Source organism: Oncorhynchus keta, chromosome 8 (assembly GCF_023373465.1).
Source record: "Oncorhynchus keta strain PuntledgeMale-10-30-2019 chromosome 8, Oket_V2, whole genome shotgun sequence".
Taxonomy (NCBI): Eukaryota; Metazoa; Chordata; class Actinopteri; order Salmoniformes; family Salmonidae; genus Oncorhynchus; species Oncorhynchus keta.
The window spans coordinates 38935740-38956331 of record NC_068428.1 but is presented as its reverse complement, the minus strand read 5'-3'; the positions used below and the strand labels follow the sequence as shown (position 1 = coordinate 38956331).

Below are 20592 nucleotides of genomic sequence, written 5' to 3'. Positions count from 1 at the left end.
AGAGATGCTGCTGAACCCATAGAGATGCTGCTGAACCCATAGAGATTGAATGATCCCCAGCCTTAGCACGTGTAGAGCAGCAATCTGCTTTCAATTGGAGACAAAACAGACAAACTTCCTCCATATTAGAACAGGCAGAATGTTTTTAATGACGTGTTTATTACCCAGAGCTCCTCGATCTCCAGTGTTGGATGCAAACAAAGGGATTGGATCAAAGAGGAACTGGTCTGTCGGTGTTGATTTTGTTAGGAAGAGGGGAGGATTGGAAAATTATGAAGTAGAACATTGAGATGAGATCTACAGTGGAGACACGGTTTCTTTGAAAATAAAAGTTCATTCTGGGACACAGAAGCTTCAGATGTGTATTAGTCAAACTTATGAACTTCAGTGACAAGTTCAATTTGACAGTGTGTTTCTCAAGTATAGAACCACTGATGTGTGTCCCTCAAAGGTAGTCGTAATTTGTGACGTCATCACTATGTGGATTAATAGGAATCAGGATTTAACTTTCCACCCTGATTCAATCACACATGGATATAATGTCTAATTTTACTATCATAATAATAATAATAATATATGCCATTTAGCAGACGCTTTTATCCAAAGCGACTTACAGTCATGTGTGCATACATTCTACGTATGGGTGGTCCCGGGATCATTTTACTCAAGTGTGTTCAAACTGCTTACATTATTAGATTAGTTTAAACACCATGGAGCAACAGGACTCGGATGTGTTCTACAGATGACATCAATTTATTTTTACAGTTCAACACAGATTTGGAGAACCCGGCAGAACTAACACTTCTTAGACCGATACATTCTTACCTATTAGTTACTATAGAATCACAGGGACTCAGCTCTCGGTCTTAATTAAGGGCATCATCAACTGGCAGGGATGCACATGGCGAACCTATAACCACAATAGGGTTGTGGGAGCAAGATGCTACAGGTTGGGAAGGAAACATCACATCTCCATTGATTCATGATTCTATGGTTCACAGACAGCATCAAGGCCATCTGTTTTCAGGGTTGTTCTACTGCATAATCATGTCTGTCCATATACCCTCACAGGCAGTGGTGTAAAGTACTTCAGCAAAAATACTTTAAAGTACTGTTTAGTCGTTTTTGGGGGTATCTGTACTTTATAATTTATATTTTTAACTGTTTATGACTTTTACTTCACTTACATTCCTAAAGGAAATAATGTACTTTTTAGATAGAAACTGTCTCCGAGCCTGTCGGTATCAGACCTCATGCTCCAATACCATCTGCCCGATGGTTAAGGTAGAGAACAGCTCGTGGCCGGGTGTATGGGGTCCTTGATGATACTGCGTGCCTTCCTAAGGCACCGTTTCCAGTGATGTCCTGGATGGGGGGGGGGACACGGTACCAGTGATGTCCTGGATGGGGGGGCACGGTACCAGTGATGTCCTGGATTGGGGGGGACACGGTAATGTGTGGAATGCATCTAGACAGATCGTGACCACATTTGTTCTCAGAATAATAGGTAAATATCCACAGATGTTAAGACAGAACAGAGTGGGGGGGGGGGGGTATTTAAAAAATAAACAGCTCAAGGAAAGAACATAAGTGACTGGAGACATTTTTGGGACGGACTAACAATGTTAAATAGGATATGTAGAATCATACTGGTAGTGGGTGTTTTTTCCAATGAGAGATGCCTATATTTGCTTAACTCAACAATGAGAAGGATACACACACACACACAATCATTTGTTCTATAATTTTCATTAGAAATACAGATGTTGGTGTTAGTCATAGTGATAGATACATTTCTCTATAGGTTAGTGTGTGTAACAAATAAAACAGAATAAATCAAGAGATGTCTTCTTTAAGATACAAACAGGTTGTAAGTCATTTAATGGTATTCATTCTGTAAAGACTTTCCGATAGATGACATTACACATCGTGCGTATGTATATAGACCTTTGCCAAAAGACAAAGCTAACCTAGAGCTTGATACAAACAAAGACAGATTTAATCTCAGCACCGTTTCCAACAGCACGGTTTAACACACACCATTGCTTCAAAAACCTCAAATGGTTTATCTTTCAACACTAACTATCTCCAAACATTGAACTTGCCAAGGGTAAAAGCCTACTGATAACATACAGGATTTATACAGCCGCGTACATAGTAGGTCAGTTCACAAATCTCTCCCATTGCTGGTTAAACAATGTCATTTTACATCAAATAACTTTTTAATCTTTTCATTTTAAAAACACATTTACTTAAAAAACAAAATGGGCCAGTGATTAATGACATATGAAGCAAAATGTTATTTGCTTTGTAGAAATGTAAAAAGCCTTCCTGAGATCATGTTGCTGGATATCAGCAATCACATCCTGTCTCAATAGAGATGGGAACAGGATACTGAGTAGGCATCCCAAATTGTGCCCCATTGCCTATATAGTGCACTACATTTGGCTAATGCTGTGGTTAAAAGTAGTACACTATAGGAAAAAGAGTGCCATTCGGGACCAAGAGAGACTAACTACATGGGCCCACCCAGCTTGAACTAAATACAATGCAGAATCAACAAGGTTTCAGTTTTACTGTTAAACAAATTCTAGACACTTTAAAATGTCAGGAGCTTGTAGTGGTGGAATGATCACAGTGCTAGCCTCAGTTCTGTTCGATACATTTCTACACTCACACACCTCAACTACAAACCGGATATTTGACTTATCACAATATTACACTTGAAATGACCCATAGGTTGTCCCATTGAAAATCAAATATATAATTTACACAAAATAAAATAACAAATATACAAGCCAGCCAAAACAAAATCAGTTAATTCTGGAATATCATATCAGATAAGAAGAATCCTTGAGACAGTCGGCGGTAAAAAGACGCTTCCTTCAAACCAAGCAGTCGTTAGCCAGCCGTAAAGCCCGCCGTTAGCCAGCCGTAAAGCCCGCCGTTAGCCAGCCGTAAAGCCCGCCGTTAGCCAGCCGTAAAGCCCGCCGTTAGCCAGCCGTAAAGCCCGCCGTTAGCCAGCCGTAAAGCCCGCCGTTAGCCAGCCGTAAAGCCCGCCGTTAGCCAGCCGTAAAGCCCGCCGTTAGCCAGCCGTAAAGCCCGCCGTTAGCCAGCCGTAAAGCCCGCCGTTAGCCAGCCGTAAAGCCCGTCGTTAGCCAGCCGTAAAGCCCGTCGTTAGCCAGCCGTAAAGCCCGTCGTTAGCCAGCCGTAAAGCCCGTCGTTAGCCAGCCGTAAAGCCCGTCGTTAGCCAGCCGTAAAGCCCGTCGTTAGCCAGCCGTAAAGCCCGTCGTTAGCCAGCCGTAAAGCCCGTCGTTAGCCAGCCGTAAAGCCCGTCGTTAGCCAGCCGTAAAGCCCGTCGTTAGCCAGCCGTAAAGCCCGTCGTTAGCCAGCCGTAAAGCCCGTCGCTAGCCAGTCGTAAAGCCCATCGTTTCAGTAAGGCTACATCATCTTTGCATTTCCAATGCCCATCAGTAGTACTTGCACTGAAGAAATGTCAGAGATACTATATTAGAAACATCTTCCCCAAAACAAGGCAGATTGAAATACTATAGGGAATTTGCAATAAATAGAAAAACGTCCGGTATTAAACCTATTTTGTGCATTATAATGCATAATACATAGCTCATAAGGCATTATAATGCAATATACATAGCTCATAAGGCATTATAATGCAATATACATAGCTCATAAGGCATTATAATGCAATATACATAGCTCATAAGGCATTATAATGCAATATACATAGCTCATAAGGATTATAATGCAATATACATAGCTCATAAGGATTATAATGCAATATACATAGCTCATAAGGCATTATGGATGCACTTATGATACCTTATAAAGAGGGTATCCATAGGAAGGGGTTTCAAAATAAGGACATATCTGTACATCAGAGAAGCAACGGTTAGGATGCAGCATGGTCATACGTACAGATAAACAGTGTGGTTACATTACACCCAGCGTGTCATTGTTCAGGAAGAAGACATCAGCGCTGGGTTGTTTAATAATAGAATAAGCACTTAGGTTCAGATATACATTTAGATATTCACATGACATGTGTCTTCAGTAACGGGCAGTTTCCCGCACACAGATGAAGGCAAGAATCTCCATTGAAATATATGCATTTTCTATTCCAGGAAGCCGATCCTAAGAAACACACAACACGACCTGGCTCTTATTCATCCTACAGCAGTCAGTATTAGAGAATCTTCATTCATGGATACGTTAAAGAATCTGTTTAAGACACATGAGTTCAAGTTATTCCAGCACAGGTGTAAAGAACACGAAATATTAAAAAGGCTGAAAAAGATGATAGAAAATAGAACATTCACAACATGGTCGCCCCCCCCCCCCCTACTATTCTAAATATCTCAACGGATCTTTTTGGAACAAAGTCGCGTTCATTAGGCACAAAATGGAACAAAACTAACTGAAACTGGGAGGGACTACCAGGGCTTGTCCAATAAGAAATGCTTGTTTTGGCAGAGACGTGCCCTAATGAACATGAGCCAGGTGTGATACGTAGATTACAGAGAGAGCTTGGACTACTCACAGAAAGCAGCTCTGTGATTGGGTGACGAGCTACGATGTTAAGTCAAAGAAGATGTTCACATGTTAATTTACAGTATAAACAGTAGATAATGTACAATACATATATTTGGTTAGAGAAAGGACCCAGTGACAATATTCAAGTATAAAACACTGATTAGAGTGGAAAGGTTTAAGTTAAATAAAGAATAAAGGTTGAGACTTGTTGTACCCCATGTGATATGAAGGCCTATATTTAGGTGGGGATGGGGTATTTTACCCATATCAGCAGTGCTCTACTAACGTAAGGAATGATATATATTATTTATTTACTTTGTCTGTTATATAACTCCTGCCAGTAACCAACCATTGGTGTAACCAAACAAGTGGTACTGTATATTTTAATATTAAAACCTATCTTAAAAGCTGAAAATACATTTAAGAAACGCAGCAGGAAGCCTATTGGTTTAAAGTGTTGGGCCTGTAAGCTAAAAGGTAGCTGGTTTGAATCCCTGAGCCGAATCGATGAAAAAGCTGTCAATGTGCCGTTGAGCAAGGTGCTCCAGTAAGTGGCTCTGGATAAGAGTCTTCTAAATTACTACAATGTCAATGTAATCTTGTTATTATTGCATTGGAAGACCCCATAATGCACAAAGACATATTTAAGACTCGACATTAAGGTACAAACTCAAAAAAATGAAGTCACAATAAGTTAAGATGCATTAAGAAAACCCTCTGGGCACATGGTGACTGTTCAGACCTGGTGAAGTTTCACTTAGGTACAGATCTAGGATCAGCTTTCCATCCCCCAATCCTAACATTAACTATTAGTGGGGAAAAATTCTAAACTGACAAAAGATCAGCATCTAGAGGCAACTTGACCCTACACCAGTGTAGGCAATTTCAGTTAGTTACATGACAGAAGGCTTGACGTGGCTGGGCTCCTGGAGCAGACTCTCCTCAGACGACCATGAACCCAGGGAAGAGGGGAGATGAGGACGTCTCTGGTGTCTAGAATACTTCAGCTGTAATATATCTCCTACCTCACTGATGGCCTCCAACGCCTGGGGAAGACAGGAGAGAAGATTAAACAACAAATGGAGAAATGAGAAGCTACTCAACATCAACAACAGTATGAGAGAGAGCTGGATGGATTCCATTTGGTCTCAGAAGCAGAATCCTCTACTGTGGAGAAATGAGAAACTATACAACATCAAGATCAACAGCAGAATGTTGAGCATAAGAAGCAGGAGTATTTCCTGCTGACCCAGGAGATTGAGATGGGGGGGGGGTTCTTACAGCATTGTCAGGGTTGCTGAACCCTGAAATTCACCCGATGAAACTGTTTGTGAAGATAAATGCGTAAGGGTGAACAAAGAATACACAACTAGAGCTAAAACTACACCACATACCTCAGGAGATGTTATCGGCCCTGCAATTACCATCGGTCCGCAACCCCCTTGGAAACAATCTCCACTTTCTTTGTTTTATACCTTCTCTGAACTTTGTAAAGAGAGGAAAAAGTGTCTTCATACATTTCAACAAGTGAAGCGGACTATTAAAAACAGTGTTGATCCACTCATTAAAAAGATGGACTGTCCTTGGACAGACAACACTCCTTAAAGAAGTGTCTGAACTCGCTGATCCACCATAGTAATGGCCTGTGTTGTCATCCTTCCAGGTCTCCCACCCACACCTGGGCTCAAACAATAGGTGTTCTCCCAAAACATGTTGTAGACGTGATTAAACCTGCCTGGGTGTACCAGACGGGCAGGGTTGGTAATTAAGGGACGATTGTTGGTACCAGTGCGCCAGGCAAACTATTGAGCCCAGTTTAAGTATTGGAAAGGAAAATATTTTCTGAACCCTCTCACCCTCTCTAATAAAGCACATATTGAAATGCCTTTCCTGTCTTCCACACCAGCAGCACATCAGCCATGAAAGTCAGAAGCCAGGCTTGACTGACTCAACAATGGGGAAGTGGCAGTCAGTCCCACTGCTTTGAAGAGATGTGGAGGGATTCTTTCAGCTATTAAAAGGGATGATGCTGTCTTCACCATACAATCTAACCACTGATATACAACTTATATACAACGTATATACAACATTCCCATCAATTGAACTGGACCCAATTCTAGGACCACAGAGACTTGAGGTGCATCTCAATACTCAAATGCAGTTTCTTCTCCTTCCATCCCATACTAACATCACAGATAGTTGAATAGAATTTAACTAGTGATGAACACAAACCCTATTGAGTGAGAGAGACAAAAATACCCTATTGAGTGAGAGAGACAAAATACCCTATTGAGTGAGAGAGACAAAAATACCCTATTGAGTGAGAGAGACAAAAATACCCTATTGAGTGAGAGAGACAAAATATCCTATTGAGTGAGAGACAGACAGACAAAATATCCTATTGAGTGAGAGACAGACAGACAAAATATCCTATTGAGTGAGAGAGACAAAAAATATCCTATTGAGTGAGAGAGACAAAATACCCTATTGAGTGAGAGAGAAAAAATACCCTATTGAGTGAAAGAGACAAAAAACCCTATTGAGTGAAAGAGACAAAATACCCTATTGAGTGAAAGAGACAAAATACCCTATTGAGTGAAAGAGACAAAATACCCTATTGAGTGAAAGAGACAAAATACCCTATTGAGTGAAAGAGACAAAATACCCTATTGAGTGAAAGAGACAAAAATACCCTATTGAGTGAAAGAGACAAAATACCCTATTGAGTGAGAGAGACAAAATATCCTATTGAGTGAGAGAGACAAAATACCCTATTGAGTGAGAGAGACAAAATACCCTATTGAGTGAGAGAGACAAAATACCCTATTGAGTGAGAGAGACAAAATATCCTATTGAGTGAGAGAGACAAAATATCCTATTGAGTGAGAGACAGACAGACAAAATATCCTATTGAGTGAGAGACAGACAGACAAAATATCCTATTGAGTGAGAGACAGACAAGATGCAGGATAGAGATGATGCCATGGGGGGGTTGGTTGTCTCACCGTGTCCAAAATATCTCTGGTGTGGGCAGCAGACACACAGAACCTGGCCCTGGACTCTATGATGGGCGTGGCCGGAAAGCCAACCACCACCGTCCCAATGTTCCTCTTCAACATCTCCCTACCGAACGCCCTGAGAGAAAACCAATCACAGAGCGGGGTTAGAGAACATGTGACCAATGTGTGAACAATCTGCTTATTCTGTGACTGCCTGATGAATGCCATGTTGATCGTGTCAGAGGAAAGTGAACAGAAACAATCTGGTTATTTAGTCTAAAACTGTGTGAGTTGACCAAGATGTCACGCGGCGGACTGATAAAACCTAGTCTGTCTTGGTGTTTTGTTTGTGTTCTGGAAAACATCTCTAACTAGCCATTACCAGACCTACCCGATCTTGGCGGGCATGTAGAGCATCATGGGTACAACAGGAGAGTCATCGTTGCCATAGATGATGAAGCCCATCTCTCTGAGTTTCCTCCTGAAATACGTAGTGTTCTCTGACAACTGCCTCAGACGAACCACACCTGGAAACACAATGAAAGCATTCCCTATTTAATACATTAACCTGTAAACCCATTAGTAAAAACCTGTTAAACCATTAGTGATTACAACCAGTAACCAGTAAGACAATTAAACAGGTAAACCACACCCTTTAAAGGACTATTGGTGACGCCCTCTATTTCAGACCCTCCCTTGTCACCTGATGGGTTTTAGTTTGTTACTACTCCATTGTCAATCCCATGAAGAGAGCAGAACCAGGCTGGCACGCGGGCGACCTCTCTTAGGCCTTAGAGCCTAGTACCTGCCTGTTCACTAGGCCTGGGTAATGGGTGACTTCAGCAACATGAGAAAAAAGCTCCAGACATCTGCCATTTCATTTAGAGAGACAGAAACATACAGCTTCAAAAGGTACAACAATTCACACAGACAAATTTTATTCTTGATCCCAGGAATTCACAATCATTCTGCGAGAACTGAAATAAACTGTTCCCCGTCCCACCCAGAGATGAAATATGTATTTTAGTTGTCTTTCCTATGCAGACAATTGACTACAAACCAGACAAAGTCACTCAACACTATGACCAAACCCTCCCGCCCAGCGACCCGGCCTCGCCGCCCAGCGACCCGGCCTCGCCGCCCAGCGACCCGGCCTCGCCGCCCAGCGACCCGGCCTCGCCTAGCGACCTAGCCTCGCCTCGAGGCTAGAATTTCCAACACATATGAGGCTTTGAACAATAAAACTGCCAACATTCCTCTTTCTTGAGAAAACTATCAAGTGATTAGGTCAAGACTGTGAGATCAGCCATTTCCATGTCTTTGTGTCTGTCAGAGACTGGTCTGGACTATTGAGATAGTGGTGCAGAGACATCAGTTCTGTACTTTGTCCCAATCCACTGGTACAGGATCAGATATGTTTTCATCCTCCAGTGGTTACTGTTAAGGTTGACTATAGGGTAATCTGATCCGAGATCTGTGGTTTTTTGCAACTATCTAGGTAGGAACAGGAGAAATCTCCCTGTCAGAATAACATAATCCTGGAGTGACCCGGACTCTCGCTGGGTTTAGGCTGTGTGTGTGTGTGTGTGTGTGTGTGTGTGTGTGTGTGTGTGTGTGTGTGTGTATAGTGAACTCCTGAGAGAACTCTAATCCACAGTGGCACGTCGCTTTGTACACACCTGAAAGCCATGAAGCCATGTGGGGAAAGTCCATACTACCAGTTCACAGGCTTCAATCACTCAGAGCCCTGAGGGAAGCAGGGGACTGACTGGAGGTTTTAACCCAGCCTGGTGCTAACGAGAGGGGGATAGATACACTCTGGATGGGCTGAGCTGGTTCCTGATGTTTGCTGTACAGTGTGTGTAGGAGTGAACGTCAACTCCACTGCACCTGATGACAGCACTTAGGTTGAAGATATGAGATTGTGTTCTACAGATGGACCAGACAGGAGACCCAACTTTCACTAGTTTTTTTTAAGTACAGTTCAATCAGAGGACTCAACAGCTATGGAATTTTATATTCGTATTAAGTTTTAGTTTGGAAGAATCCACACACAGCTAATTGTATTTTAAGTGCATATTTTTTTTATCAATGTAAACTGTGTTTTTCCTTCATTGATTCTTGCTCACAGAAAATTTGAATTTAGTCAGAAGTCAGTAATGCTTTCCAGGTCTGTACTGCCACCTTGTGGTTACTGGTGGTAATGACACTGTGCTGTACCAGGCACGGCCTCACGCAAGTGAAAACCTTGTGTATAGCCATCATCTTCAACCCTTTGGAGCAAATTCAACTCCTGATGATTAAGTATTGATGATGGAATCAGGTTTTACAAGGTCAGTGCCAATACCGTAGTTAATGTTCAGCAGTAGTTGAGGTAGATACAACGCATTCGGAAAGTATTCAGACCCCTTGACTTATTCCACATTTTGTTATGTTACAGCCTTGTTCTAAAATTGATTAAACCCCCCCCAGACCAATCTACACACAATACCCCATAATGACAAAGCAAAAACAGATGGACATTTTTGCTAATTTATTATAAATAAATAAAAATGAAATATCACATTTACATAAGTATTCAGACTATTTACTCAGTACTTTGTTGAAGCACCTTTGGCAGCGATTACAGCCTCGAGTCTTCTGGGGCACACCTGTATTTGGGGAGTTTCTCCTATTATTCTCTGCAGATCCTCTCAAGCTCTGTCAGGTTGGTTGGGGAGCGTCACTGCACAGCTATTTTCCATCGGGTTCAAGTCTGGACTCTGGCTGGGCCACTCAACGATATTCAGATACTTGTCCCGAAGCCACTCCTGCATTGCCTTGCTGTGCGCTTAGGGTTGTTGTCCTGTTGGAAGGTGAACCTTCACCCCAGTTTGAGGTCCTGAGCACTTTGAAGCAGGTTTTCATCAAGGATCTCTGCACTTTTCTCCGTTCATCTTTCCCTCGATCCTGACTGATCTCCCAGTCCCTGCCACTGAAAAACATCCCCACAGCATGATGCTGCCACCACCATGATTCACCGTAGGGATGGTGCCAGGTTTCCTCCAGACGTGACGCTTGGCATTCAGGACAAAGATTTCAATCTTGGTTTCATCAGACCAGAGAATCTTGTTTCTCTTGGTCTGAGAGTCTTTATGTCACAATTGTCAAACTCCAAGGGGGCTGTCATGTGCCTTTTAGTGAAGAGTGGCTTCCCTCTGGCCATTCAACCATAAAGGCCTGATTGTTGCAGTGCTGCAGAGATGGTTGTCCTTCTGGAAGGTTCTCTCATCTCCACAGAGGGACTCTAGAGCTCTGTTAGAGTGACCACTGGGTTCTTGGTCACCTCCCGGACCAAGGCCCTTCTCCCCTGATTGCTCAGTTTTGCCGGGTGGCCAGCTCTAGGAAGAGTCTTGGTGGTTACACACTTGTTCCATTTAAGAATGATGGAGGCCACTGTGTTCTTGGGGATCTTCAATGCTGCAGAAATGTTTTGGTACCCTTCCCCAGAACTATGCCTCAACAAAATCATGGCTTTTACTCTGACATACGCTGTCAACTGTGGGACCTTATGTAGACAGGTGTGTGCGCCTTTTCAAATCATGGCCAATCAATTGAATTTATCACAGGTTGACTCCAATCAAGTTGTATAAACGTCTCAAGGATGATCAATGGAAACAGGATTCACCTGAGCTCAATTAAGTCTCGTATCAAAGGGTCTGAATACTTGTGTAAATAAGGTATTTCTGTTGATTTTTAATCAACTGTTTTCGCTTTGTCATTTCGGGGGATTGTGTGTTGATTGATGAGGATTTAAAAACAAATACATTTTAGAATAAGGCTGGAATGTAACAAAATGAGGAAAAAGTCAAGGGGTCTGAATACTTTCTGAATGCACTGCATGTGCAGTATACTGAACTAAAATATAATGCAACAATTTCAAATATTTTGCTGAATTAGAGATCATTTAAGGAAATCAGTGAATTGAAATAAATTCATTTGGCCCTAATCTATGGACTTCACATGACTGGGCAGGGGTACAGCCACAGGTGAGCCTGGGAGGGCTTAGACCCACCCACTGTGGAGCCAGGCCCAGCCAATCAGAATGAGTTTTTCCCCGCAAAAAGGGTTTTATTTTAGACAGAAATACTCCTCAACACCCCTCCCTGACGATCCCTCAGGTGAAGAAGCCGGATGTTGAGGTCCTGGGCTGGTGTGATTACACGTGGCCTGTGGCTGTGAGGTCGGTTGTACGTACTGACAAATTCTCAGAAAATGAAGTTGGAGGAGGCTTATGGTGGAGTAATGGACATTAAATGATCTGGAAACTGCTCTGGTGGACATTCCTGCAGTCAGCATGCCAATTGCAAACTCCCTCAAAACCAGAGACATCTGTGACATTGTGTTTTGTGACAAAACAGCACATTTTAGAGAGGCCTTTTATTGTCCCCAGCACAAGGTGCACCTGTGTAATGATCGTGCTGTTTAAATCAGCTTCTTGATATGTGTTAATGATTGCAGGATTTGGGATAATAACTAGTTCTATTTCAGCTACACAGTGTGTTTCCTCCCAGCTGATGGAGGCTGGCTGTGTAAACTCACCCAGAGTGGTACCGTCCTCCCCCATGATAATCTTCATAGAAGTGATGATCTGTTGGGACACAGGAGGGGACATGGAGGTGGCGTAGATAGCACTGTGGGAGTGGGACCGCAGGTAGTCTATCAACTCCTACGGGGGAAGAGAAGAGACCATTGTCATTCTAACGTAGACCGTATGGGATCTATTCAGAAATGAAACATGCTCCAACTGAGCCATGGAAATCTGGTTTCACTAAGTACTGTGGGAAATGTCTCGTATCATTGGGCAATGATGAAACCGGGTTGTCCTGTTGATGACGAAACCGCCACACCAAAACTTTTTCAGTAAACTGTATCAGTAACCATCCCTGAAAACAAAGGCTTCGACTCGTAATATACATGTCATGACTCATGCCAGTGACGATTATCTGTGTTTGAACACCCGGGGCAGTTTTAGTGTTAGAAGGGAGGGGCCCCTCCCTCCCCCCTCTGTTGGAACTGAATGTTTTAGTGTTAGAAGGGAGGGACCCCTCCCTCCCCCCTCTGTTGGAACTGAATGTTTTAGTGTTAGAAGGGAGGGACCCCTCCCTCCCCCCTCTGTTGGAACTGAATGTTTTAGTGTTAGAAGGGAGGGACCCCTCCCTCCCCCCTCTGTTGGAACTGAATGTTTTAGTGTTAGAAGGGAGGGACCCCTCCCTCCCCCCTCTGTTGGAACTGAATGTTTTAGTGTTAGAAGGGAGGGACCCCTCCCTCCCCCCTCTGTTGGAACTGAATGTTTTAGTGTTAGAAGGGAGGGACCCCTCCCTCCCCCCTCTGTTGGAACTGAATGTTTTAGTGTTAGAAGGGAGGGACCCCTCCCTCCCCCCTCTGTTGGAACTGAATGTTTTAGTGTTAGAAGGGAGGGACCCCTCCCTCCCCCCTCTGTTGGAACTGAATGTTTTAGTGTTAGAAGGGAGGGACCCCTCCCTCCCCCTCTGTCAGAACTGAATGTTTTAGTGTTAGAAGGGAGGGACCCCTCCCTCCCCCCTCTGTTGGAACTGAATGTTTTAGTGTTAGAAGGGAGGGACCCCTCCCTCCCCCCTCTGTTGGAACTGAATGTTTTAGTGTTAGAAGGGAGGGACCCCTCCCTCCCCCCTCTGTTGGAACTGAATGTTTTAGTGTTAGAAGGGAGGGACCCCTCCCTCCCCCCTCTGTTGGAACTGAATGTTTTAGTGTTAGAAGGGAGGGACCCCTCCCTCCCCCCTCTGTTGGAACTGAATGTTTTAGTGTTAGAAGGGAGGGACCCCTCCCTCCCCCCTCTGTTGGAACTGAATGTTTTAGTGTTTCCAGCACTGATGGCTGCTTCAGAGGTCTTGGCACCCCGTCAAGAGCATTTCTCATAATCGCAGATCTTTTGGCGTTGCTTAGCCATAATTCCTAGTCTAGTATTCATTCACTTAACGGAATGGGAACACAAGGAAAAAAGCTGGAACTCAGGTTTCTGCCTTTGGAGACAGCAGACTCACCCTTTTTCCTCCGATATACCCTCCAGCAACACTAAAGCTCTGGGTAAATACTCCCATAATGACCTCCCCTGCCCTTTAACCTCTGACAGACAGCAGACTCACCCTTTTTCCTCCGATATACCCTCCAGCAACACTAAAGCTCTGGGTAAATACTCCCATAATGACCTCCCCTGCCCTTTAACCTCTGACAGACAGCAGACTCACCCTTTTTCCTCCGATATACCCTCCAGCAACACTAAAGCTCTGGGTAAATACTCCCATAATGACCTCCCTGCCCTTTAACCTCTGACAGACAGCAGACTCACCCTTTTTCCTCCGATATACCCTCCAGCAACACTAAAGCTCTGGGTAAATACTCCCATAATGACCTCCCCTGCCCTTTAACCTCTGACAGACAGCAGACTCACCCTTTTTCCTCCGATATACCCTCCAGCAACACTAAAGCTCTGGGTAAATACTCCCATAATGACCTCCCCTGCCCTTTAACCTCTGACAGACAGCAGACTCACCCTTTTTCCTCCGATATACCCTCCAGCAGCACCAAAGCTCTGGGTAAATACTCCCATAATGACCTCCCCTGCCCTTTAACCTCTGACAGACAGCAGACTCACCCTTTTTCCTCCGATATACCCTCCAGCAGCACCAAAGCTCTTAGTGAACGTTCCCATCATGATGTCAACATCTTTGGGGTCCAGAGCAAAGTAGTCGACCACCCCTCCACCACGAGGTCCTAGTGCCCCGATGCTGTGGGCCTCGTCCAGGTAGAGAAAGGCCTTGTAGCGCTTCTTCAGGGCTATCACCTCAGGCAGACGCACGATGGATCCCTCCATACTGAAGATGGAGAGGAGAATGGTGAGACGTGGAGGGAGGAGAGACAGACACACACATACATGACATGAACGCACAGCACACACACACTACAAATATTCTGTGGATCAACTGTTGTGTCTGGTAAATGACGGCCGTACTAAGCCGTACTAAGACGTGAACATCTCCCTGTGTGTTGTGTCTGGTAAATGACGGCCGTACTAAGACGTGAACATCTCCCTGTGTGTTGTGTCTGGTAAATGACGGCCGTACTAAGACGTGAACATCTCCCTGTGTGTTGTGTCTGGTAAATGACGGCCGTACTAAGACGTGAACATCTCCCTGTGTGTTGTGTCTGGTAAATGACGGCCGTACTAAGACGTGAACATCTCCAATCTAAAACAAGGGAAACAGTGCGTGTTTCTTTTTGATCTTCATTTGCTGTGAGAAGTCAGTGACTGTGTGTTTCTCTAGATCACTCAGGGGGTGTCAGACCGTTTTAACGACACCTTTGGTGAACTGATCAGGGACAGGCAGCTTCACCAAGATCCATACTGAACAGAACGGATTGGTTGACCTTTACACTAAGTACATGACAAAGAACTGAAGTCGCACTATATTTATGCCCACTTCTACGTACTGTGTCTGCGGCCGTAGACGTGAACATCTCCCAATCTAAAACAAGCGGGGAGCCTTTCTGTACGACTAGGACTGTGTGTTTCTCTAGATCACTCGGGGAGCCTTTCTTTGGTGAACTGATCAGGCCGGCCTTCACCAAGAGTCCATGCGGGGAGCCTTTACACTAGTACATGACAAAGAACTGAGTCTGCGCCCACTTCTGTACGACTAGGCCGTGCCGAGTCTGCGGGGAGCCTTTCTGTACGACTAGGCCGTGCCGAGTCTGCGGGGAGCCTTTCTGTACGACTAGGCCGTGCCGAGTCTGCGGGGAGCCTTTCTGTACGACTAGGCCGTGCCGAGTCTGCGGGGAGCCTTTCTGTACGACTAGGCCGTGCCGAGTCTGCGGGGAGCCTTTCTGTACGACTAGGCCGTGCCGAGTCTGCGGGGAGCCTTTCTGTACGACTAGGCCGTGCCGAGTCTGCGGGGAGCCTTTCTGTACGACTAGGCCGTGCCGAGTCTGCGGGGAGCCTTTCTGTACAACTAGGCCGCGCGAGTCTGCGGGGAGCCTTTCTGTACGACTAGGCTGCCGAGGCCGCGCCGAGTCTGCGGGGAGCCTTTCTGTACGACTAGGCCGCGCCGAGTCTGCGGGGAGCCTTTCTGTACGACTAGGCCGTGCCGAGTCTGCGGGGAGCCTTTCTGTACGACTAGGCCGCGCCGAGTCTGCGGGGAGCCTTTCTGTACGACTAGGGCGCCGAGTCTGCGGGGAGCCTTTCTGTACGACTAGGCCGCGCCGAGTCTGCGGGGAGCCTTTCTGCGACTAGGCCGCCCGAGTCTGCGGGGAGCCTTTCTGTACGACTAGGCCGTGCCGAGTCTGCGGGGAGCCTTTCTGTACGACTAGGCCGCGCCGAGCCTGCGGGGAGCCTTTCTGTACTGGCCGCGCCGAGTCTGCGGGGAGCCTTTCTGTACGACTAGGCCGTGCCGAGTCTGCGGGGAGCCTTTCTGTACGACTAGGCCGCGCCGAGTCTGCGGGAGCCTTTCTGTACGACTAGGCCGCGTCCGAGTCTGCGGGGAGCCTTTCTGGACTAGGCCGCGCCGAGTCTGCGGGGAGCCTTTCTGTACGACTAGGCCGTGCCGAGTCTGCGGGGAGCCTTTCTGTACGACTAGGCCGTGCCGAGTCTGCGGGGAGCCTTTCTGTACGACTAGACCGCGCCGAGTCTGCGGGAGCCTTTCTGTACGACTAGGCCGTGCCGAGTCTGCGGGGAGCCTTTCTGTACGACTAGACCGTGCCGAGTCTGCGGGGAGCCTTTCTGTACGGGCCGTGCCGAGTCTGCGGGGAGCCTTTCTGTACGACTAGGCCGCGCCGTGTCTGCGGGGAGCCTTTCTGTACGACTAGGCCGAGTCTGCAGGGAGCCTTTCTGTACGACTAGGCCGAGTCTGCAGGGAGCCTTTCTGTACGACTAGGCCGAGTCTGCAGGGAGCCTTTCTGTACGACTAGGCCGAGTCTGCAGGGAGCCTTTCTGTACGACTAGGCCGAGTCTGCAGGAGCCTTTCTGTACGACTAGGCCGTGCCTGCAGGGAGCCTTTCTGTACGACGAGGCCGTGCCGGTCTGCAGGGAGCCTTTCTGTACGACTAGGCCGTGCCGAGTCTGCAGGGAGCCTTTCTGTACGACTAGGCCGTGCCGAGTCTGCAGGAGCCTTTCTGTACGACTAGGCCGTGCCGAGTCTGCAGGGAGCCTTTCTGTACGACTAGGCCGTGCCGAGTCTGCAGGGAGCCTTTCTGTACGACTAGGCCGTGCCGAGTCTGCCGGGAGCCTTTCTGTACGACTAGGCCGCGCCGAGTCTGCGGGGAGCCTTTCTGTGACTAAGCCGAGTCTGCAGGGAGCCTTTCTGTCTGAGTCTGCAGGGAGCCTTTCTGTACGACTAGGCCGTGCCTGCAGGGAGCCTTTCTGTACGAGGGCCGTGCCGAGTCTGCAGGGAGCCTTTCTGTACGACTAGGCCGTGCCGAGTCTGCAGGGAGCCTTTCTGTACGACTAGGCCGTGCCGAGTCTGCAGGGAGCCTTTCTGTACGACTAGGCCGTGCCGAGTCTGCAGGGAGCCTTTCTGTACGACTAGGCCGTGCCGAGTCTGCAGGGAGCCTTTCTGTACGACTAGGCCGTGCCGAGTCTGCAGGGAGCCTGCGACTAGGCCGTGCCGAGTCTGCAGGGAGCCTTTCTGTACGACGAGGCCGTGCCGAGTCTGCAGGGAGCCTTTCTGCGACGGGCCGTGCCGAGCTGCAGGGAGCCTTTCTGTACGACTAGGCCGTGCCTGCAGGGAGCCTTTCTGTACGACTAGGCCGTGCCGTGCCTGGGAGCCTTTCTGTACGACTAGGCCGTGCCGTGCCTGCAGGGAGCCTTTCTGTACGACTAGGCCGTGCCGAGTCTGCAGGAGCCTTTCTGTACGACTAGGCCGTGCCGAGTCTGCAGGGAGCCTTTCTGTACGACTAGGCCGTGCCGAGTCTGCAGGGAGCCTTTCTGTACGACTAGGCCGTGCCGAGTCTGCAGGAGCCTTTCTGTACGACTAGGCCGTGCCTGCAGGGAGCCTTTCTGTACGACGAGGCCGTGCCGAGTCTGCAGGGAGCCTTTCTGTACGACTAGGCCGTGCCGAGTCTGCAGGGAGCCTTTCTGTACGACTAGGCCGTGCCGAGTCTGCAGGGAGCCTTTCTGTACGACTAGGCCGTGCCGAGTCTGCAGGGAGCCTTTCTGTACGACTAGGCCGTGCCGAGTCTGCAGGGAGCCTTTCTGTACGACTAGGCCGTGCCGAGTCTGCAGGGAGCCTTTCTGTACGACTAGGCCGTGCCTGCAGGGAGCCTTTCTGGACTAGGCAGTGCCTGCAGGGAGCCTTCTGTACGACTAGGCCGTGCCGAGTCTGCAGGGAGCCTTTCTGTCGACTGGCCGTGCCGAGTCTGCAGGGAGCCTTTCTGTACGACTAGGCCGTGCCGAGTCTGCAGGGAGCCTTTCTGTACGACTAGGCCGTGCCGAGTCTGCAGGGAGCCTTTCTGTACGACTAGGCCGTGACGAGTCTGCAGGGAGCCTTTCTGTACGACTAGGCCGTGACAAGTCTGCAGGGAGCCTTTCTGTACGACTAGGCCGTGCCGAGTCTGCAGGGAGCCTTTCTGTACGACTAGGCCGTGCCGAGTCTGCAGGGAGCCTTTCTGTACGACTAGGCCGTGCCGAGTCTGCAGGGAGCCTTTCTGTACGACTAGGCCGTGCAGAGTCTGCAGGGAGCCTTTCTGTACGACTAGGCCGTGCAGAGTCTGCAGGGAGCCTTTCTGTACGACTAGGCCGTGCCGAGTCTGCAGGGAGCCTTTCTAAAATGTATTGTGAGTGTCTGATTCAGCTGGGGTTATTTCCATTATTTATTGGAATTCATTAACATTTAATAAGAAAACTCAGAAAAATAAATGCAGATGATAGCTGTACATGTGATATCATACGATACCGCTTAAAAAGGTACCGTACCTGTATATTCCTTCGACCAGTATGAGGATCTTCTTCCAGGGCCTGCGTGTTCTGGGCTGGCCGTGGACGATGGCGTCTCTCAACAGCTTCTCTAGACTCACCATATCTACAGACACACACAGAGCATAGAAAAGGGTCTGAATAATGCAGCCTAAGTACATGAATGTTTAGACATTGCATCCCAAAGCAAGACAACAACAAGATGGCTGGCTAACACCGAGTGGCGGCGAGTCTTCGAGTGAAGAAATGTGTTTATCCATCACATGTCCCCCGTCTTGTCTAAAATAGAATGCCTGAAGGAGCAATGAGACAAAACAAACACTGGCACGAAATATCCAGATTTGCATTACTACCTGACCCCTAACTACAGAGTCACGTCGAACTGGATCGGGATGAACAGTAGATGGTGTAGAGGAGGCCGGGGATGGACGGTGGCATGGCTTACATGTGCTCAGACTCTAATATAAGACAAACAAACAGCTAGACAGAGACTAGACCTTCTAATGAGAGACAGTTGGTCTTTAGTGTCGTGTTGATTGCACGGAGCAGGTTACATCCCATTGTGATCTGGAAGTTGACTGTAGAGAGCTGGCTGAGGTAATAGATAGATGGTGATCAAACAGGGTCGTCTTGGACAACACTAAATGACTCACTGTTGTGCTTGAAGACTCTGATGATGGATCCAGACAGCCGAGCGCCCAGCACCAGAGAGGCATGGTTTAACTCATCACTCAGGATCAAACAGCCCTGGAATCACAACAAAATAATATCATTTATTTACATCGCAATACAAAAACACTAACACACTAAAGTGGTATACAGGACAGTCTCCCTGAAGGGGGGGTCACAGACGCAGTCTCACAGTCAATGACACCTCAGACATCACACCACAGCCATTGTATAGTTACCACAAGACAAGTTACACAATTCCATCATCTAGTGATTGAACAGAATGAGTGCATTACGCAATGATGTCATTTCCAAGAAGAGGCGAGGAGGAGGAAGTCTGTCAGGAAACATGTGAATGGTCCTTCGCCTCTCCTTAATGTGTACGTCTGTCAGGACAGGAAGTGTCTTGACTACTTTCACGAGGACGACCACGCGCCTGCCAGTCAGAGACTTCTACCTTACTTTATGTCAAAACAAAACTTAGAGGAGGAGAAGTAAAGGATTATATGAGTCAGAGAGAGAGGGGCAGAGAGAGAGAGGGGCAGAGAGAGAGAGAGGGGGGGCAGAGAGATGGGGGAGAGAGAGAGAGGGGGCAGAGAGAGAGAGAGAGAGGGGGCAGAGAGAGAGGGGCAGAGAGAGAGAGGGGCAGAGAGAGAGAGGGGCAGAGAGAGAGAGGGGCAGAGAGAGAGAGGGGCAGAGAGAGAGAGAGGGGCAGAGAGAGAGAGGGGCAGAGAGAGAGAGGGGCAGAGAGAGAGAGGGGCAGAGAGAGAGAGGGGCAGAGAGAGAGAGGGGCAGAGAGAGAGGGGGCAGAGAGAGAGAGAGGCAGAGAGAGAGAGAGGGGCAGAGAGAGAGAGAGAGGGGCAGAGAGGCAGAGAGAGAGAGGGGGCAGAGAGAGAGACAGAGAGAGAGAGGGGCAGAGAGAGAGAGGGGCAGAGAGAGAGAGGGGCAGAGAGAGAGAGGGGCAGAGAGAGAGAGGGGCAGAGAGAGAGAGGGGCAGAGAGAGAGAGAGGCAGAGAGAGAGAGGGGGCAGAGAGGCAGAGAGAGAGGGGGGAGAGAGAGACAGAGAGGAGGGGGCAGAGAGAGAGGGGGCAGAGAGAGAGAGAGGGGGCAGAGAGAGAGAGGGGGGGCAGAGAGAGAGGGAGGGCAGAGAGAGAGAGAGAGGGCAGAGAGAGAGAGGGGCAGAGAGAGAGGGGCAGAGAGAGAGGGGGGCAGAGAGAGAGGGGGCAGAGAGAGAGGGGGCAGAGAGAGGGGGCAGAGAGAGAGGGGGCAGAGAGAGAGGGCAGAGAGAGAGGGGGCAGAGAGAGAGGGGCAGAGAGAGAGAGGCAGAGGAGAGGGGCAGAGAGAGAGGGGCAGAGAGAGAGGGGCAGAGAGAGAGGGGGGCAGAGAGAG

At 47.7% G+C, this 20592-nt stretch overlaps 1 protein-coding gene across 3 annotated transcripts in view; it reads right to left on the bottom strand.

Annotated features, from left to right (window-relative positions):
• Positions 1 to 1846: 1846 nt before the first annotated feature.
• Positions 1847 to 20592, bottom strand: part of LOC118387153 (serine palmitoyltransferase 2-like) — a 41898-nt gene continuing 23152 nt past the window's right edge. Inside the window, exons 6-15 of one of the 3 annotated variants that reach the window (XM_052524160.1) lie at positions 19188 to 19281; positions 18535 to 18640; positions 14224 to 14443; positions 12132 to 12258; positions 7942 to 8077; positions 7557 to 7686; positions 5449 to 5597; positions 4559 to 4587; positions 3841 to 3888; positions 1847 to 3485 (exon numbers count right to left, since the gene is read on the bottom strand). In XM_052524160.1, coding sequence (XP_052380120.1) covers positions 3872 to 3888; positions 4559 to 4587; positions 5449 to 5597; positions 7557 to 7686; positions 7942 to 8077; positions 12132 to 12258; positions 14224 to 14443; positions 18535 to 18640; positions 19188 to 19281 — 1008 coding nt within the window. In that variant the 3' untranslated portion in view covers positions 1847 to 3485; positions 3841 to 3871. Of the gene's footprint in view, positions 3889 to 4558; positions 4588 to 5448; positions 5598 to 7556; positions 7687 to 7941; positions 8078 to 12131; positions 12259 to 14223; positions 14444 to 18534; positions 18641 to 19187; positions 19282 to 20592 lie in introns of all 3 variants that reach the window. The other 2 variants (XM_052524159.1, XM_052524158.1) reach the window with 2 other exon arrangements.